The sequence below is a fragment of the Thalia democratica genome, chromosome 1, assembly GCF_965202585.1.
Source record: "Thalia democratica chromosome 1, ktThaDemo2.hap1.1, whole genome shotgun sequence".
Taxonomy (NCBI): Eukaryota; Metazoa; Chordata; class Thaliacea; order Salpida; family Salpidae; genus Thalia; species Thalia democratica.
The window spans coordinates 2494661-2517267 of record NC_139165.1 but is presented as its reverse complement, the minus strand read 5'-3'; the positions used below and the strand labels follow the sequence as shown (position 1 = coordinate 2517267).

General features: G+C 22.4%; 1 protein-coding gene across 1 annotated transcript in view; it reads right to left on the bottom strand.

Moving 5' to 3' along the window:
- Window positions 1–22607, bottom strand: part of LOC145844176 (transducin-like enhancer protein 4) — a 54639-nt gene that overhangs the window by 5680 nt on the left and 26352 nt on the right. The window contains exons 8-13 of the mRNA XM_082951583.1: window positions 15210–15321; window positions 14754–14844; window positions 14180–14336; window positions 13250–13379; window positions 9834–10091; window positions 4058–4185 (exon numbers count right to left, since the gene is read on the bottom strand). Coding sequence (XP_082807709.1) covers window positions 4058–4185; window positions 9834–10091; window positions 13250–13379; window positions 14180–14336; window positions 14754–14844; window positions 15210–15321 — 876 coding nt within the window. The remainder of the gene's footprint in view (window positions 1–4057; window positions 4186–9833; window positions 10092–13249; window positions 13380–14179; window positions 14337–14753; window positions 14845–15209; window positions 15322–22607) is intronic.

Below are 22607 nucleotides of genomic sequence, written 5' to 3'. Positions count from 1 at the left end.
CATTAATAAAATGAAAAACAAACAAATTAAACTACAGACGTTTAATATCCCAAATAAAATTTAGGGAAATTTAAATAATAATAATTAAATCAAATTTGTAAATTGTTGCACCAGACAAATATTAATGTTTAGTATCTACATATGTTAGTGGTATTTAATTTAATTCGTCTGTTAGTCATTAGTGTGTCTAATAAAATAAAAAACTTTCAAATTATGTAAATAAATCGATATCAGTATCTTGTTACATTAAAACTGAGTTTTACTTTAAATACTTAATAAATTTATTAGTCAACAGTTAACAACTTTTAAGTTTTTTATATGGAAAATATTTTTTTTAATGTCTTGCATAAAATTAACTTATAAAACATTATCATTATATGAAACTTGTCTTTAGTAGAAATTTATTGTTTATAAAAAATTAGTTTATTATTCTTTCTGCTTTTTTATTAAATTTTTAACAAACATTAAGAAAAATATAAATAAAAAATATTTTATACATAAGCAACTTAAAAGTTTTTAACTCAATAAAAACTTAACGACAATAAAAAAAAAAAAAAAAATCAATTTAGAAACAAAAGTGTAAACTCGTAATGAATTATTTCGAAAGAAGTTTTGTCACAAGTATATTGATCTATCGACTTAAAATTGACGAGAAATTAGAAAAAACCGCAACCCTCCAAAGAGAGCTTTAGAATAAGATCAATAAACTTCGACGATAAAATAATCGGTGTGCTTTAAAAAGTTTATAAAACTAAAATAGTAATGAATTGTGTAAGAAACTGAAATTATTTGGTTAATTTTATAAATTTCCTGTTGAAATATTCAAAGTGTGGCAAGGTTTATGATTAGTGTTTTATGTTAATAGATTAATATTTAATGATTGTTCTGAAACGAGAATAAATTATTCAAACTCTAGTTTGGTGAATGTATTTTGAAAAAAAAAAGTTTATTTAAATATTTAAATATAACAAATAGGTGAAGTCGTGTTATGTGCGGACCTAAAAAAAGTTTTTACTGGTTTAAAATAGAAAAAAAATCAAATATCAGGTCTATTACAACATTTAAAAATTGTTTGTATTGTGTAACATTTTTAATTACTGTATAATTGACTAGCATAAATATATTTGTAAAGTATACAATATACATTATACAAAACGTTATATCATATATTTATTTAAGTAATAAAATTTTTATGTTAAAAAGTATACCGTTTGTAAAAAACCAATATTATAGAAAATGAATGTAAAGTTATATTGTTAAAACAGCAAACATACAAAACTAATTTAAGGTAGATAACAATAAATTTTACTTGGCTTGTTTAAAACTAATCAATATATCATTATCAGCCATATTAAAACAATCAATATATAAGTTCAAAACCAATAGTTTTATTTTCATTTTAATCATAATTTTTTCATTACTGATTATCATGACTAAAAACATTACTTAACACAATAAAATATTTGATACCAGATAAATTAAATGATTATTAATTTTAATTATCTTACCTTTTACATTTCCTTCTAAGATAGTAGTATAAATGTTATTAATACAAATATATTTATCAGATATTATTAGTACAAATATATTTATCAGATATTATTAATACAAATATATTTATCAGATATTATTAATACAAATATGTTTATATGCATACATTATTTGACATAAATACGAGAAAAATCAATACAAAATCTTCCTACTGATGTTTAGTGGTAAACAAAAACAAGGTAATATATTTTCATTTGTTTATTTACATAAAAAAAATTTCAACGGATACTTATTTTAAGAAACGCATAAAAATATTTGGAGTTTAAATAACTACTTTTTTCGCTCTAATTACTATTTTAGTAAATCTTTTAAATATCTTTAAAATTCCTGACCTGACAAAATATTTTTTCTGTAATTAAACCAAATAATAATAATTTTTTCATTTAAAATGTTTATTTATACATAAACTTTGCCTAAGATAATTAGTTTTTTTAAACTTTTGTATAAAAACAAACACATTTAGTTGAAATTTATTGTGTGAATTTACCTTTTTTTTCTTATGTTACCTCTTTCTAAACTTTACACTATCATATATATTAATTTCAGTAGCTTTTAAAGTTTTTTTATCAATTTAAAGTTTATATATTCTTTTTTTTAAATTTTGGTCTGTGAACTTTTTCTAATTTTACTATTGTATGTATTTATGTATCGAAACTTTAAAATAACTTAATTTAACTTTCTATTCTATTTAGTTATTATAAAACCAAAAGATAAAAACTTAATTTTGTTTGATACTATTAAAAATCTAGTTATGCTAAGTTTATTTTTAGTTAATTTAATAATTTAAAAAACTAACTCACAATTTCTATGCAGAACTTAATATATTTAAAATATTTAAAAACAACAAAAATGTTGTAATGTAAAACTTTAAAAAATTTAGCCTGTCATCTGTTTATTTTTTAACCGAAAACAAAACTTAACAAATATTTAGGTGAATTTTTAGTAATAAATTTTAAACATAAATATTTGTTCAGCTAACAAAAGACCTTTTAACAACAAATTACGCTTTAAATTGTGATTTTAGCTAAAAATTTTTAATAACTTTTTATAGCTTGTACATTTTAATTAATAAATTAAATTGAAATAAATTTTTCCAAAGCTTAAACTACATTTAAAAATCAATACTTTTAACTTTTTTTTTTATTTTAGATAACAATATATACCGTGAAATTTATTCAAGTTAACAAATTATCTGACGTAACTAAAAATAAATAAACAAGTTTACAAACTTTTAAAGCTAAAAAGTTTAAAGAGTATTTTTGGTAATATTGTATGTTTACTATGTGTAAACATAAAAATTTGTTTAAAAGCTAGAAACTTAAAACAATTTTTATATAAAAAAATTGCTGAGATAATTACACAACAATTAAAAGTAAATATAAACAAGTTACTTACAGAAAAGATTTTAAAGCCTTGCAAAATAAACTAAATTTAAAAAGAACTTTAGTGTTAGACTTGATGATTTTCTACAAATTTTTAAATATAAATTGTCAATTTTTTACATAAACTTTAAAAAAATCATACATTTTAATTAGTAAATAATTACCTTTTACGGTCGAGGTTTAGAAAATTATTTGAGATTATAGTTAATCCTGTTTGGTAGTAATTAACTCGATTGTTAATAATAATTAGTGGTTCACCAATAAATATTTATATATACACTTGTGGCAGATTTTCGGTTTAAATTATGGGTACCTCTTAGAACATTTTAGCCACAAAAATAACTAGCAATTAACTGATACATGTCTGTGGTTATAATTAAATTAACTATTTACCTTCGATAAGACAGCAAATTTTGATAATCTTAATTCTTTTTTGTATTTTTAAATGACAAGTTACTGTGACAATTTAAATACTAATCGCTTTCGACACTGGTAACAAATAAGCACCACAAAACCAGTTTAAGAAATATACACATTTATACAATAATAAAATATGATAAGCAATTTAATCTTTGTTTAATGAACTACAATGATAGCTGGATTAAAATATTCAACCAAGTTGGTTAACACCGGTCGATATACAGGGTTTCAAAACTTTATTAGATAAAACAACAAATATAATTACACAACCCTTATAATATAAAGTTGTTTAATCTATTACTGATGAACTATAATGTAATTTAAAATCAAATTTTTTCTGAATATAAAATATTAAACCCAATTGCTTGACACCGATGGAAACTAACCACATAATGACACTTTATAAGTAAAAACAAATAATTAGTGTTAGTTTAGCTATAAAAACACAAACTTTCAATTTTAATATCTATTTTTTCATTTCCATCAGTAAAGACAATTTATGCATAGTTTTATAATATGTAACAAGTTCAAACTCTTACATATAAATAATTTCTAAAATGTGGACAGTAATACGTTTAAATCTTGTGATTGTTTATAACACTAAAAAAAAAGTTATACATCGAATGATATACCTCTCAATCTTATAGCGCTATCTTTAAAGATTATACTCATTCAATATAAATTATCGTTTTTTTGTTACTCACCTTACAATTTTATGATTGTGCAAATCCCATACGGCAATGTTGCCATCTGAACAGCAACTGAAACACAATTTTGAATCTTTTGAAATCGCTAGAGCGTAACAAGCTTGTGCAGTACATGTAAGTTCAGCCTGGAAATAATAAATAATAATTAATAAATGTAAGTTCAGCCTGGAAATAATAAATAATAATTAATAAATGTAAGTTCAGCCTGGAAATAATAAATAATAATTAATAAATGTGAGTTCAGCCTGGAAATAATAAATAATAATTAATAAATGTAAGTTCGGCCTGTAAATAATAAATAATAATTAATAAATGTAAGTTCAGCCTGGAAATAATAAATAATAATTAATAAATGTAAGTTCGGCCTGGAAATAATAAATAATAATTAATAAATGTGAGTTCAGCCTGGAAATAATAAATAATAATTAATAAATGTAAGTTCGGCCTGGAAATAATAAATAATAATTAATAAATGTAAGTTCAGCCTGGAAATAATAAATAATAATTAATAAAAGTGAGTTCAGCCTGGAAATAATAAATAATAATTAATAAATGTAAGTTCAGCCTGGAAATAATAAATAATAATTAATAAATGTTAGTTCAGCCTGGAAATATTAAATAATAATTAATAAATGTGAGTTCAGCCAGGAAATAATAAATAATAATTAATAAATGTGAGTTCAGCCTGGAATTAATAAATAATAATTAATAAATGTAAGTTCAGCCTGGAAATAATAAATAATAATTAATAAATGTAAGTTCAGCCTGGAAATAATAAATAATAATTAACAAATGTAAGTTCAGCCTGGAAATAATAAATAATAATTAATAAATGTAAGTTCGGCCTGGAAATAATAAATAATAATTAATAAATGTAAGTTCAGCCTGGAAATAATAAATAATAATTAATAAAAGTGAGTTCAGCCTGGAAATAATGAATAATAATTAATAAATGTAAGTTCAGCCTGGAAATAATAAATAATAATTAATAAATGTAAGTTCAGCCTGAAAATAATAAATAATAATTAATACATGTAAGTTCAGCCTGGAAATAATAAATAATAATTAATAAATGTAAGTTCAACCTGGAAATAATAAATAACAATTAATAAATAAAAGTTCAGCCTGGAAATAATAAATAATAATTATTAAATGTGAGTTCAGCCTGGAATTAATAAATAATAATTAACAAATGTAAGTTCAGCCTGGAAATAATAAATAATAATTAATAAATGTAAGTTCGGCCTGGAAATAATAAATAATAATTAATAAATGTAAGTTCAGCCTGGAAATAATAAATAATAATTAATAAATGTGAGTTTAGCCTGGAAATATTAAATAATAATTAATAAATGTGAGTTCAGCCTGGAAATAATAAATAATAATTAATAAATGTGAGTTCAGCCTGGAATTAATAAATAATAATTAATAAATGTAAGTTCAGCCTGGAAATAATAAATAATAATTAATAAATGTAAGTTCAGCCTGAAAATAATAATTAATAAGTTTGAGTTCAGCTTGGAAATAATAAATAATAATTAATAAATGTAAGTTCAGCCTGGAGATAATAAATAATAATTAATAAATGTAAGTTCAGCCTGGAAATAATGAATAATAATTAATAAATGTAAGTTCAGCCTGAAAATAATAAATAATAATTAATAAATGTAAGTTCAGCCTGGAAATAATAAATAATAATTAATAAATGTAAGTTCAGCCTGGAAATAATAAATAATAATTAATAAATGTTAGTTCAGCCTGGAAATAATAAATAATAATTAATAAATGTAAGTTCAACCTGGAAATAACAAATAATAATTAATAAATGTAAGTTCAGCCTAGAAATAATAATTAATAAATGTGAGTTCAGCCTGGAAATAATAAATAATAATTAATAAGTTTGAGTTCAGCCTGAAAATAATAAATAATAATTAATAAATGTAAGTTAAGCCAGGAAATAATAAATAATAATTAATAAATAAAAGTTCAGCCTGGAAATAATAAATAATAATTAATAAATGTAAGTTCAGCCTGGAAATAATAAATAATAATTAATAAATGTAAGTTCAGCCAGGAAATAATAAATAATAATTAATAAATAAAAGTTCAGCCTGGAAATAATAAATAATAATTAATAAATGTAAGTTCAGCCTGAAAATAATAAATAATAATTAATAAATGTTAGTTCAGCCTGGAAATATTAAATAATAATTAATAAATGTGAGTTCAGCCTGGAAATAATAATTAATAATTAATAAATGTGAGTTCAGCCTGGAAATAATAAATAATAATTAATAAATAAAAGTTCAGCCTGGAAATAATGAATAATAATTAATAAATGTAAGTTCAGCCTGGATAATAATAAATAATAATTAATACATGTAAGTTCAGCCTGGAAATAATAAATAATAATTAATAAATGTGAGTTTAGCCTGGAAATAATAAATAATAATTAATAAATGTGAGTTCAGCCTGGGAAATAATGAATAATAATTAATAAATGTAAGTTCAGCCTGGATAATAATAAATAATAATTAATACATGTAAGTTCAGCCTGGAAATAATAAATAATAATTAATAAATGTGAGTTTAGCCTGGAAATAATAAATAATAATTAATAAATGTGAGTTCAGCCTGGGAAATAATGAATAATAATTAATAAATGTAAGTTCAGCCTGGATAATAATAAATAATAATTAATAAATGTAAGTTCAGCCTGGATAATAATAAATAATAATTAATACATGTAAGTTCAGCCTGGAAATAATAAATAATAATTAATAAATGTGAGTTTAGCCTGGAAATAATAAATAATAATTAATAAATGTAAGTTCAGCCTGAAAACAATAAATAATAATTAACAAATGTAAGTTCAGCCTGGAAATAATAAATAATAATTATTAAATGTGAGTTCAGCCTGGAAATAATAAATAATAATTAAATAATGTGAGTTCAGCATGGAAATAATAAATAATATTTAATAAATGTGAGTTCAGCCTGGAAATCATAAATAATAATTAATAAATGTGAGTTCAGTCTGGAAATAATAAATAATAATTAATAAATGTAAGTTCAGCCTGGAAATAATAAATAATAATAAATAAATGTGAGTTTAGCCTGGAAATAATAAATAATAATTAACAAATGTAAGTTCAGCCTGGAAATAATAAATAATAATTAAATAATGTGAGTTCAGCATGGAAATAATAAATAATATTTAATAAATGTGAGTTCAGCCTGGAAATAATAAATAATAATTAATAAATGTGAGTTCAGTCTGGAAATAATAAATAATAATTAATAAATGTAAGTTCAGCCTGGAAATAATAAATAATAATTAATAAATGTAAGTTCAGCCTGGAAATAATAAATAATAATTAATAAATGTGAGTTCAGCCTGGAAATAATAAATAATAATTAATAAATGTAAGATCAACCTGGAAATAATTAATAATAATTAATAAATGTAAGTTCAGCCTGGATAATAATAAATAATAATTAATACATGTAAGTTCAGCCTGGAAATAATGAATAATAATTAATAATTGTAAGTTCAGCCTGGAAATAATAAATAATAATTAATAAATGTAAGTTCAGCCTGGAAATAATAATTAATAATTAATAAATGTGAGTTTAGCCTGGAAATAATAAATAATAATTAACAAATGTAAGTTCAGCCTGGAAATAATAAATAATAATTAATAATTGTAAGTTCAGCCTGGAAATAATAAATAATAATTAATAAATGTGAGTTCAGCCTGGAAATAATAAATAATAATTAAATAATGTGAGTTCAGCATGGAAATAATAAATAATATTTAATAAATGTGAGTTCAGCCTGGAAATAATAATTAATAATTAATAAATGTGAGTTCAGCCTGGAAATAATAAATAATAATTAATAAATAAAAGTTCAGCCTGGAAATAATGAATAATAATTAATAAATGTAAGTTCAGCCTGGATAATAATAAATAATAATTAATACATGTAAGTTCAGCCTGGAAATAATGAATAATAATTAATAAATGTAAGTTCAGCCTGGAAATAATAAATAATAATTAATAAATGTGAGTTCAGCCTGGAAATAATAAATAATAACTAATAAATGTAAGTTCAGCCTGGAAATAATAAATAATAATTAATAAAAGTGAGTTCAGCCTGGAAATAATAAATAATAATTAATAAATGTAAGTTCAGCCTGGAAATAATAAATAATAATTAATAAATGTTAGTTCAGCCTGGAAATATTAAATAATAATTAATAAATGTGAGTTCAGCCTGGAAATAATAATTAATAATTAATAAATGTGAGTTCAGCCTGGAAATAATAAATAATAATTAATAAATAAAAGTTCAGCCTGGAAATAATGAATAATAATTAATAAATGTAAGTTCAGCCTGGATAATAATAAATAATAATTAATACATGTAAGTTCAGCCTGGAAATAATAAATAATAATTAATAAATGTGAGTTTAGCCTGGAAATAATAAATAATAATTAATAAATGTGAGTTCAGCCTGGGAAATAATGAATAATAATTAATAAATGTAAGTTCAGCCTGGATAATAATAAATAATAATTAATACATGTAAGTTCAGCCTGGAAATAATAAATAATAATTAATAAATGTAAGTTCAGCCTGGAAATAAAAAATAATAATTAATAAATGTAAGTTCAACCTGGAAATAATGAATGTAATAAAGTTTTTCTGTTAATATAAAAATTAAATTTTAGTTCTTCCTTTTAGAATAAATGACAATAAATAAATGTTATTTCCTCCTTAAATTAATCATGATGTCATAAAATAAACAAAAAAAAAAACAACTAAAAATTGAAATTAGGACAACACTAAAGTTAAATATACATACGACTGTAATTTGATAAATATAAATACAAGTCAGAAATACATTTAACTTACTTTTTTTTTGAATATTGAGGCATATCGTTATAGTGAAAAAGTTTAAGACCGTTTTGTTACTTTTTAAATTTAACTTACCTAATAACTTTATTAATAGTCATAATTAATAAGAACTGTAATGCAAAGGTTGGTAATAGGAAAACATAAAAAATTTAAATATTAAATGTTTATTATTACTTAATTTGATACAGTTGTTTGGTGTATCTTTCAGTGAGAATTTTAGAATCAAAATTTAATTAAATATAAACTGCGACCTCTTCAAGGTTTTACTGGTAGCCTTTAGAAGTTTAAATAGTTTTCTATATAACGTAATAAAAGCTGATTAACCTACAAATGCGCTAGTAGCCGATAATCTGGAACTTTTTACATCACTCATCAACTAATTTAAGTTTAAAAACTTTACTTTTTACCTCAGCGAACCTTATCATTTTAAATTGAGTGAAACAGTTACTCAACTTTCAATATTACAAATTGTACTTTATACAACTAATGGCCAAGCTAAATAATGAACCAAAGAGTTATGCTGAATTTTGTACTTATTCAACATAGAATGTGATTTAAACAAAAATATTGTTTTTAAAAATCAGTAAAAGGTGTGATTCAAAAGCAAGTTTTAAAAAACAAAAACTGTTTAGTTAATTGAACAAACAAATAACCTTCAATTTAGGACCAGCTTGATTAAGATCCCACACACTCAACTTGGAAGCCTCATACATTTAATTATTATATAAAATAAATAAAACAAACAATCAACCTTCAATCTAGGGCCAGCCTGATTCAGATCCCACACACTCAACTTGGAAGCCTCATACATTTAATTATTATATAAAATAAATAAAACAAACAATCAACCTTCAATCTAGGGCCAGCTTGATTAAGATCCCACACACTCAACTTGGAAGCTTCACCGCCGACCAAAAGCGTCTGATTGTCGTGAAGTAGTTTGCAGCTTCTTATGTACGAGTCGTGGTGCAAGCAATCGAGCGTTGTGATTGGCTTGCTGACGACAGATGCCGGCTGCTGATTGGTTGTTGGAATGTTCCACATTTTGACCGAACCTTTACCTCCGGTGTAGATGTGCTTGTCTGTAACTGTTACTGCGCATACAACCTATAAAAAATATTATTAAAATATATATAATAAATAAACAGTTGTCTGTTACTGCGTATACAACCTATAAGAAATAAAAAAATATTATTTAAATAAATAAAATATGTATAAAAAATAAACAGTTGTCTGTTACTGATCATACTACCCATATAAAATAGAAAATATGAATAAAATAAATAAAATTTTATTAAAATAAATAAAATATTATTAAATAAATAAAATTAGTATAATAATAAGCAGTTGTCTTTTACTGCGCATACAACCTGTTACAAGATAGAAAAAAATATTAATATTAAAATTATTTATAGCATAAAAGTAATAACTAGATAGGTGATCGGGAGCCGAGACAGTATGATAAAGTAGTAAAAATTGTGTGAATTGATTCTAAGCCATTAAAATTGCATATCTATTGTAAATTACAATTTTAGTTCGGGCTACTTTTATTCTTGTAACTGTGCTTTTCAGTAATAGAAAATAAAACAACTTATCAGTAAATTAACTGTTGATTTTTTAACCACTAGCTGGATTAATACCAGTTTGAAGAAGGAAAAATAAACATCTTGAGTATTGACAATTGAATTATGTGTATTCACAATTGAATTATAAACTAATTTATGTGTATTTACAATTATTTGTTTGTAATTGTTTTTGAGGTAAGTGAAACTAACTAGCTATACCAACTTTTACAATATTTTTATCAAAACATAGATGTAGTTTATAGTAACCATACAAGATTTGTATAAGCAATCAAACTGGTTTAAATTGAGTTCAAGTACTGGTTAACCCTTTATTTTTCCATTTAATAAGCTACAATTATTACAAAAAGGAAACAATAATATTAATAATGAGGTTAATTGTTAGTTTATTGATTATTACACTAAATAGTAGCTAGTACAATTATTTATTAGGAAGTTTATTTTTTTATTCATGGGTTCAAATACTAATAAAAACCACATTTTTCTTTGAACTTAACAATTTAATTTAAAGTTTACCTAAGCAAACTAGATTTTTAACTTTTGTATCGGATATTTGACCCAATTGGGAAACGATTTAAAAAAAGAAAACTAATTCAATTATTATTTGTATGAAAAACTAACTAGAAATGTACAAACTAATGTTAAATACTAACTTATTTTTATTTCTTTCATATAATTTATTGACTTTATTTTTCCCAGACTACTATTATTGATTCACACGTCACAACGAAATAAAGTAGAAATTAAAAATATTAAATTTAAAAACGGTATAAAAATAATAGACCTTTGAGAAAACATAAGGAAATAAAAGCTATAGTTTCATTTGATGACAGTTCAAAATAACTTAATAATAAATACTTTTACAACTTTTTTATTTTAAAAGTTGTTTACTAGTAAAAACCATTTAAAAACAAAATTTTCACTTTCTTCAATTTAAAAACAATGTTATTTAGAATTTACATTAAAAACTGATATATAATATACGTTAAAATCAATTTAGCACGGCGAATTATGCATAACATATTATTTTCTAATAATGTTTTTAAATAAACATTTACATAATATTTCTTATTAAAGAGGTTTGCAAATTACAAAACGAACTGTTTAAATATACATATTTATCAAGAACTTTGTCTAAAAAATGAGTTGTAGAACATTTTTTGTTACCTAGGTTTATTTTATTAATACTTAGAGAAAAATAATAATAAAATAGGCAAGTGAAATTATAATAAAACTAATATTAAAAGTTTTAATTTACAATTTATATATTTACAACAATTCGAATGTAAATTGCCAAAAAAGCTTTGAACTTTTTATTTTTATTTAAAAACTATTAATTCCTATACATTAAAACAGATTTTTTTTTATTTTTAAAATTTCAAATTTTACAAAAGAATAAAACTTCAATATACGAGAAGGTAATAGTTGTTTATAACTACTCTTGATATAATTTGAAAAAGTTTAATTAAATGAATTGTTTCAACAAGTACCTATTAAGTACCCACCTCAATAACCAACTATTTATTGAAATTGTTGTTGAAACTGGAACAATATTGTTTTTGTGGTACACTATCTAGTTTTGAACAAAACTGTTTTTTGTTTTAAAAAGCTCGTGAAATTAAAATATTAAAAGTTTTTTGATAATAAATTGTTCAATTAAACTAAGCCATCTTAAAATTCTCCTATATATTTCTATTTTTTTATTTTTTTAAACAAAACTGAACATCAATAAAATGCAGAACAAATTTGTGATTTTAAAACTGTTGAATTAGTTAGAAATCTTAGTATAGAATATATATCGCCTTATTTATGCCTAGACTTCCGAAGACAATACTAAACTGCTTTGAAAGAAGTTCAGTAACTTATGAATTTTTAAAACTATAATTTATTCATTAAATATTTAATATAAGCATCTTAGTGATAAAATGACTAAACAAGTGGAAAAGTTTGAATAAAAAACAAAAACTTATACATAATCCTAATCTGATTTTTTTGCCTTTAAAAAAGTAGTGCTATAATTTTATAATGCTATTAAATGCACATTAATTATTGAAATTGTTCTCTAAAGGGCAATTTAATTATAACGTTGTAACTGGAAGCCAATAAGTTATAAGTTTATTACAATACTGTTATCTAAAAAGATTTTTTGTGATAACCTTATTGCTTAAACTTAATGTGCTTTAATTGTTTTCTTTTGTGAGCTAACTTCGTAATAGAAATTTAAATAAACTAGATAGTTACTTAAATTTTTTAATGAAATTTGAAACGCATTTTAGTTTTGAGTAACCAAGAAGTTTAGGATATATGTCTTACAAACTTTAATAATTTTAAGTGAGTAAATTTTTTATCAACTCAATCATGGCATAGTATTTTAAATTTTTAAATGTACTTTTTTTGAAAAAGTGGCTGTAAAACAGAAATTACCAATAACGTTGTATACTACCGTTAGTTGTAGCAAAGTATTCGATTTATTATTATTATATTATGAAATTACAACTTGTATAAACAGTAATTTCATTACAGGTTTACTTGAGTAGAATATCAATACTAATAAATACTTATAAAATAAAATGTTATATGGCAGTTTTTATGTAGCAAGCTGTTTATTCTTCTTTACCAAATACATTTATGACTACAAATTTTGTATAAACTAAATAACTAAATAATAAAACACACACTAACCTCGCCATGCAAAAGTGTCATTACTGGTTTGCAGCCAGTTGGAATGTCACCACCAGACATGTAATCTGGAGGGAATTGAAACGGTTTGAATTCGCCGTTGAAACCGCTCTTGTGAAATGAGTACGGAGTTCTGTTAGAAATAAAGATTGGAATTTGTAGAAATAAAGTAGTTGTTGTTAATCATAATATCATACATTTATATTTGTACGGCGTTCTGTTGGTAGACAAGTGTGCTACAAGTACTAATAAATTTTGTAGTTGTTAAAGCAATTTGCACAGACGTATTAAGGGATTTGTAAAAATAAGCAAAACAAGTAGTTTGTCATGCAAACATGATCCAATAAACAGTATCGTCTTATAAATGGTCTCCCAAAGTGGGTCATATGAGACCCTAGATGCAAATACAGAAATTTAGGGGGTCATAAGCAGCAAAAAGGGCATGAGTAGTAAAGGATCCAAATAAGAGGCCATGATTTGAAACTTACACTAGATATTTTGGAGTTGATAGTGAAGAGCAAAAAAAGGTCTAAGGTTTATTTAAAGTAAGTTTTCTGAGAAGTCTTGACGGAGGGGGCCGTATAACTTTTTATTTGTTCATAGGGGACCTTATGAAAAAAATTTGGGAAAGCCTTGTCTAAGACGTCAAGAAAAATAAGTACTAAAACTTATCAATGTATAACTTTAACAAACAAAAATTTAGTTTGTTTTCCATCATTTAAAAAGCAAATACTATCCAAACAGAAAAAGTCAAGACACTGAATCGTACACAACACTTAATTGATAAACAAACATACATGTAGTTTTATTATTTAAATACTATGCATAGCAAAGTGTTACCAAAATAATTCATTTTTAGGTCCTCTTATGTGTAGATCAAAACTATTATATTCCATAATAAACATAAATAAATAATAAATCATTCAAACTAACTCATTCTGAGGGCTTCTCATATGAAGATGGTGTTGTAAGTCAACATTATTATATTTCATTCCACTATTTTGCTGATGTGGATAATTGTAATGGTTTGTCATGTATGGAGAAATTCGATGTCTCAATTTACTGTTAAGCGCAGTTGGTTGCATTATACCTGAAAATATTTATTTTTTAATAATATAAAAAATGTATGGTGAAATTCGATGTCTCAATTTAGTTTTAAGCGCGGTAGGTTGCATTATTCCTGAAAATATTTATTTTTAATAGTATAAAAAACATAAGGTCAATCCTGTTAATATTTAATTAATAATAATATAAAATAATAAATGGTTAAACGCGATGTCTTAATAAACTGTTAAGTGCAGTTAGCTGAACTAGTACCTGTGCATTTACTAGCGCTAGTAACTTTAGAAATTATTATAACCAAAACATCAGTTTATATGAATAAAATAATAATTTTTTTAAAAAATACATGTTAAAATTTGTAGGTTTTTAAAAAATATAAACATTGAATTTGTAATAGAAAGATTATAAAACAGTTTACAAAAATATTTCAACAAACTAATCTTACCAGAATTATGATCAGGGTTGATTGTTGGATTGTGTACAGAACTGGGTCTTGATACAATTGAGTTATTTGCTCTCGGTTTCGGTGAAATTCCCTAAAACAGAACAATATTTTGTGGTTCAAATGCTTTTTAAATTAAAAATGTGCAGTCTATTTTTGGAAAAAAAGTACTAATAGCAGTTTTTAAAGAAAGTTCTTTCAACTTGATAATCATAAAGTTTTTTATAAATACAATTAATGTATTGATTTTGCTATAAATTTAAAAGCCATAATCCAAGCTTAACTTTAAAATACATTGTATTACCTTTTTTAATATACTAGATAAAACAAAATTATTTTCAAAAACTTTTATAATTTAAAAATAAACTAAAAACAAAAAATATTTAGAACTTTATAATAACTGTCTACCTATTTTACAAAAACAACTATTTTTAGTTACAAATGTACTATTCTACAAACCTCATTAATTTTATTGTTCAATACTTCCTTCTTGGGGCTTACAGGTGAGTTTCTGGTTGTGGTTGGAACATTTTGGGTACTCGAAGTAACTCTGTTGTCACGAGGCGATTGCCTATATAAATTGAACAAAATTTCCAAAATAATAATAATTTATTATATAAATTGAACAAAATTTCCAAAATAATAATAATTTCTTATATAAATTGAACAAAATTTTCAAAATAATAATAATTTATTATATAAATTGAACAAAATTTCCAACATAATAATAATTTCTTATATAAGTTGAACAAAATTTCCAATATAATAATAATTTCTTATATAAATTGAACGAAATTTTCAAAATAATAATAATTTCTTATATAAATTTAACAAAATTTCCAACATAATAATAATTTCTTATATAAATTGAACAAAATTTCCAAAATAATAATAATTTATTATATAAATTGAACGAAATTTTCAAAATAATAATAATTTCTTATATAAATTGAACAAAATTTCCAAAATAATAATATTTTCTTATATAAATTGAACAAAATTTCCAAAATTAAAATTATTTCTTATATAAATTGAACAAAATTTCCAAAATAATAATAATTTCTTATATAAATTGAACAAAATTTCCAAAATAATAACAATTTCTTATATAAATTTAACAAAATTTCCAACCTAATAATAATTTCTTATATAAATTGAACAAAATTTCCAAAATAATAATAATTTATTATATAAATTGAACGAAATTTTCAAAATAATAATAATTTCTTATATAAATTGAACAAAATTTCCAAAATAATAGTATTTTCTTATATAAATTGAACAAAATTTCAAAAATAATTATAATTTCTTAATAAATTGAACAAAATTTCCAACATAATAATAATTTCTTATATAAATTGAACAAAATTTCCAAAATAATAACAATTTCTTATATAAATTGAACATAATTTCCAAAATAATAATAATTTCTTATATAAATTGAACAAAATTTCCAACATAATAATAATTTCTTATAAAAATTGAACAAAACTTCCAAAATAATAATAATTTCTTATAAAAATTGAACAAAACTTCCAAAATAATAATAATTTCTTATATAAATTGAACAAAATTTCCAAAATAATAATAATTTCTTATATAAATTGAAAAAAATTTCCAAAATAATAATAATTTCTTATATAAATTGTACAAAATTTCCAAAATAATAATAATTTCTTATATAAGTTGAACAAAATTTCCAAAATAATAATAATTTCTTATATAAATTGAACAAAATTTCCAAAATAATAATAGTTTTATATTTAAGTTGAACAAAATTTCCAAAATAATAATAATTTCTTTTATAAATTGAACGAAATTTCCAACATAATAATAATTTCTTACATAAATTGAACAAAATTTCCAAAATAATAATAATTTCTTTTATAAATTGAACAAAATTTTCAACATTATAATAATTTCTCATATAAATTGAACAAAATTCCAAAATAATAACAATTTCTTATATAAATTGAACAAACATTTTCAACTTAATAATAATTTCTTATATAGTTTGAGATATAGCCGGTCAAAGTCGGAGGTAACAACAGGTTCCTTATGGGAGGCAAAACGGCAAATAACTAGAAATCACTAAAAATCTAACTCTCCTACGTTTTTTGAGATAACTAACTCAAGTTTTCAGGAAATGTTCCTTGGTATATTTAGAAAATTCTGCTGGAACAAAATGTAAAAATATTTAAAAATAAAATTTTATAATAAATACAATAAAAAAAACAGTTTTTTTTGTTTATTTTTTATATAAAGTTTTAATATTTTTGTTTTTTAAAATTCCATCCGACGGAATTTTCTAATTATATCAAGCAACATTTCCTGAAATTTTGAGGTATTTATCTCAAAAAACGTAGGAGAAGATAGATTTTTGGTTAAATAGTCTATTTTTACTCGCCTCACATAAGGAACCTATTGTTGCCTCCGACTTTGACCGGCTATATCTCAAAAATTATTTTGAATTTTTTGAATCTGTAAAAAGCATTTTGTAGAAAAGTAAAAACTATGTAAAATAAAATTAAAAACTAAAAAAGGGTGTTAAATCCCTATGCCCTTAAAATAAATTAAACGAAATTTCCAAAATAATAACAATTTCTAATATAAATTGAACAAAATTTCCAAAATAACAATAACTTCTTATATAAATTGAACAAAATTTACAATATAAAAGTAACTTCTTATATAAAATTAACAAAATTTCCATTATAAAACAAATTTTGATATAAGTTGAATATATTTTCATACACTTTATCAAGTCAAATCAAATCTTGGTCAGAAAAAAAAATACATAGAAAGCTTTCAATTGTGTTTGTTTTATTTGGGTAAATAGTAACTTAATTTTTATTTAGAAAACATTATTCAAAGCTAACACAGTAAAGTGTTTCTTATTGTTAAAATTATTCACAGAAGTAACAGTTATAATACTATGAAAATATTTTATTAAAATATATTTACAATATAACAGTCATATACAGTATAAACTATGTTAGCAATATTTTACTGTAAAAATATCCACAGAAATACAATAGATTTTTAAATGGCAATATTCAAACAGGAAACATTTTACTACCTACTCAATAAATACAACAAAACCTTTTCAATATATGAAACTATGTTCCACGTTTTATTAAACCATAAAATTAGTTTCATAATTTAAGTTTTTATTTTATTTTTATGTTTTAAAAAACTATGAGTTTGATTAACTTTGTTAATTTTTGTTTTAATTATTTATACATCCAAACATTATTTATTTTCTTAAAATTTAATGTAATCTAGTTTGAAATGTTTATTAAAGTCATTATGTTTTCTTTAAGAAAACTTTTACAAAAACTTTTTTTAACAACTTTTTAGCTTAAGACAACAACATGTAATATGAAAACACAACTCAAAATTTCCATAAACAACTTAAGCAAAAACCAAAACATAAATTATTAATTATTAACATTAATTAATTGAACTAAATAAAAGTAACTACAAAAGAGCAACAAGTAGTGTTGCAACAACTAATTTGTTGGCATTGCATACGATTGTACACTTAATAAGCAGTAACAACACATAACCACAAAATTACCGCAAAAGATTAAATAGATTTGTTACAAAAGATAAGTGCTACATCTACGTGAGTGTATGTTTCAACTTAACAACTTGTAAGAATAAATTTGTGTTTTTATACACGAAATAGAAAATAGACAAATTTTGACTGCCTCATTTATCTTACTACCACAGAATATCAAGCAGATTTGTCAGAAGTTTGTAAGAAGATTTATTACTTGTACGTGATTTGTTGAAAGCTCAACATAAAATGTTACAAGTAAAATGATGCATCAAACAATAATCTCCTTTTAATTGCTTTGTTGATTATAAATTTAAATGTTCAATCACTAGTGATTTAGCTTTTTAATATAACAGATTAGTGATGTACTAAAGATTAATTGCTAGATCCATGTTCTTGTGTTTTGATTTAAACTCGATAATTTTTTGGCACCAAAACTTGTGTATGCTTAAATAGGAACAACGCATAACCACAGTTACCACAAAAGATTAAATAGATTTGTGACGTACAAAAGTTTGTATGAAGATTTATTAGGTGTACGTGCTTAAATATTTGTTAAACTTGTTACAAGTTGAAAGGTTTTGTATCCTTTATAATCTTATTTAATTGCTCGATTAAAGTAACTTAATATGCTTAATGTGTTACCTTTTAAGATGCATAGAGTTTGTATAAGTTATTAACATTATAGATTTGTTAAGTAAAAAAGACAAATGTAATATTTTAATGTAATTTTTGTCAGAAAATACTTGTTTGAAGTCTGTATTTATAAATGAAACAGAAAATAGACAAATTTTAGACACGTGAGTTAGTTTAATACCGCAAAAGACTGAAGAGGTTTGTTTAAAAGATGATGACATATTAGATGTATGTGTCTAAATATTTGATTTCATGTCTTAAAATGTCTTAACTGGTAACAAGTTAAAACTTCAAGATAACTAGTTTTTAACTTGTTTGTAAGGAGAAAGTATTTAAAATTAATTTATAAATACAAATAATATCAAGTTTTAGCTTCACAAGTTGTAACTAGTAAAAATGTTTGATTTTATACTAACCTTACTAAAATTGCTTAATTGATTGAAACTTGTTAGATTTAATCTTTCGTGTTAGATAAAGTTTGTGTATGATTAATTGTTTGTTATTACTTTTCCTGTTTAGTGTGTTGTGCCAAATTAAAATTATCTTTATTCGCCTTCCAACTCAAGAAGCAATTATAATTCAATTAAACGTGTTACCAAATTTTTACCACAGTAGTAATTAGTGGTGGATTAATGGTTTTTAAGTGCGTAGTTTAAAAACCAAATAATTACCAAGCTGTTTTGTTAAATATTGAGTTTTATTAACATTAAATTTTGTGTTTTCATGGGCTTAAAATTAATTGATTTTAGATTATTTTTGAGTTTTTTTAACCTCTAACCTAAATAAAACCTTTATTCCAGTATTAAAGCTGTTATTTCTTTATTTTATGTATTGTTACTGTGATAATTTATAGCAAATGCTCCTAAAATGTACAACTAGATAAAGTTGTATCAAACGATTTTACACGTACAAATATTTTATATTAAATGTAGTGATTAATTAACTAAATTTATTTCCAAAACTTTAATAGATTTGTTAAGAAAATAAATTACAAAAATGCAACTTAATAATTGAAATAAATTGGATTACATCAAAAATGTTACAATTATCGTGAATAATTGGTGATAACGACCTAGATAAAAGTTTTTAATTGATTATACACTTATTAGAGGTGCGACCTAATTATTTATAAAGATTTAAAACTTTGTTTTATATACAAACTTAATTAGGTGTGCGATTGCATAAATATGCTCTGTAGTGGATTATTCTCATCAAATTTGTCGGATTTTTTTTAATTGATAATTTAATTGATGGAGGATTTGAACGTGTAAATTCTGTTGATAACAAAATAATTTTAATAAAAATGTTTTTTTGTATGCACATATATGTGTGAAATAAGTAATTAGCTAAGTAGTGATTTTTTATTATTTTTAAGATCATGATTTTTGCACTTTTGATTTGGATTTCTCGATAATCTGTAATTTATTTTAATTTATATAGGATTTAACGTGTAAAATTTTTTTGTGTCAAAATAATTCAGTTCATTAATTTTTATTCTGTCTTTGCGAAAATGTGTGAAATCAGTAATTTTTAATCAAATGTTTTTTTATTTGATGTTGAAGATAAAATACTTTTTAATGTCACAATTCAAGCCATTAAAAGTTAATAATTACCTGCTTAAAACTTCGTAAAGATTTGCACCGCAGATATTAATCTGTATTTATGTTACATGTTGGTGATAACAATTTTGTTACAATTCATTTTTAATTTCAAAGTTATACCTGTACTGATGACAAACTATAAAGTTATTTATTAATACAATTTTTAATGTAATTATTTTTTAAACAAATAGTTAGTAATTAAAACTCAATAAATATTTTTGCCACAGATACAAATATATTTCTTTTTTATTGTTGGTGAATTATATTTTTATAATTTATTTTTATTTAAAAGTTTTGCTTGTATTTATGCCAATTATCAAAGTCAAGTATTAATATTTATTCTAATTGTTTACGTTCTAAACTATCAATTATTGAATTCAGTGAGTTCAATTTTATTTTATGATTAAATACATTTCACCTTTCAGACTGTGTAACTTTGAACTTTTTGTTAAAAAGTTTAATCATTTTATATGCAATGTTTCAAATGTTTTTTTAGAAGTATTTTCAGAATAATTAACTTATAATTGTAAGTTAATTGATAATTTATTTATCTTGTTATTTTATCATGTTTTTGTTTAAAAGTGATCTGCCAAAAGTTTGTTTAAGTGACAATTAACAAAACATTTAAACTAATTTGCTTGAGTATTAAAAGTTTGTAAACAGTTTTATTAACATTACATGTGATTTTTAAACTTTTTTAGTTGCTATTTACTGATATTATAAGAGAAACCACAAAATTTATTTACTTACGTTAGTACTATCGCTATTTACAGTAATCTTCATGTTTACTTTATATATTGGCAAACATCACATTTCAAGAGCTTTTACAAAAATCATGTTTCAAATTACTATAATTCTAAATACACATTTAACTTTACATACAAGTTTGTTTTGCAAATGATAAAAATGAAACCAAAAACATTTTATATTTTTAACTAAGAAAACAATGAATGACAAAACAATAATTTAGTGATAAAATTAAGTAAGTAGTATGAAGAGTTTTTTATTTAATATAAATTTCATTTAAATTTTTCTTATTTATAAACAATCTCTAAATTCTTATTTTGTACTAACAATATGGTTCGAACTAAATGCATTTAAAAATGATTTAAACAAAAGTTATTGCTTATCAAACAATCTACCAGAAAAATAAAATAATCAAACGTCAATTTGTATCACCCATTTGAATAGCCAACCAACGACATAAAAGTTATAATATTACCAACATTTTTATTAAAGTTTGTTTGTTATGGATTAAAAAAAAGTTATAACTCAGCAAAATTGTATGAAAAACCTAAATAATTGACAATGATAAATAAAAGCTGTAAGATATCAATCTGTATAAGCCTTTTATTTATTTTTATAAATTACCCTTTTAAGCATTCCCCGACCAAAAAAAAAAAAAGTAATAAAAAACAAAAAGCAAATTAATCAAAAACAATTTTTTAAGTAAAAATGTTATAAATTAGATTCAAAGGCATAAAAAGTTGTTTCAATTATAAAACAAATTAAGTTGTAACGCATCTAAAGCCCAAAAATTAATCAAAATTCAATCTTAAAACTATTAAATAACATTTAGCTAACAAAGTGGTTTCAATAAAAATCAAACATGAGACCACAAAAATAATATTTTAAATTTACTTAATAAAGTCAACTAAAATGTTTGTACAAAATTGTGTGAGGTGATTTAATACGCCTCTTTGAGCAAATACATGTTTGCAAATAAAAAATTTTGTGTTTGTTTGCTGTTCACCACAATATTTGAACATTTACACTTAATTTTATGTTGAATGTATACTACAAGTAAGTTTATATACACCTTTACATGTTGAAAAAACTAAAAAAAATTCTACTTCACTTTAAGAGCTTTTCATTTATTACCATAACAAGTTTTTGGCTTTACAGTTAATAAAAATAATCTTAATGTTTTTTAACTTAATATACTCATGTATAGTACATGTATACAAAAGAAGTTTATAAACACATTTAAATGTTAAAACAAACATTTTTACTTTAAATCAAGGTTTTTTATATTTACTATCACAACAGAAGTTTTCG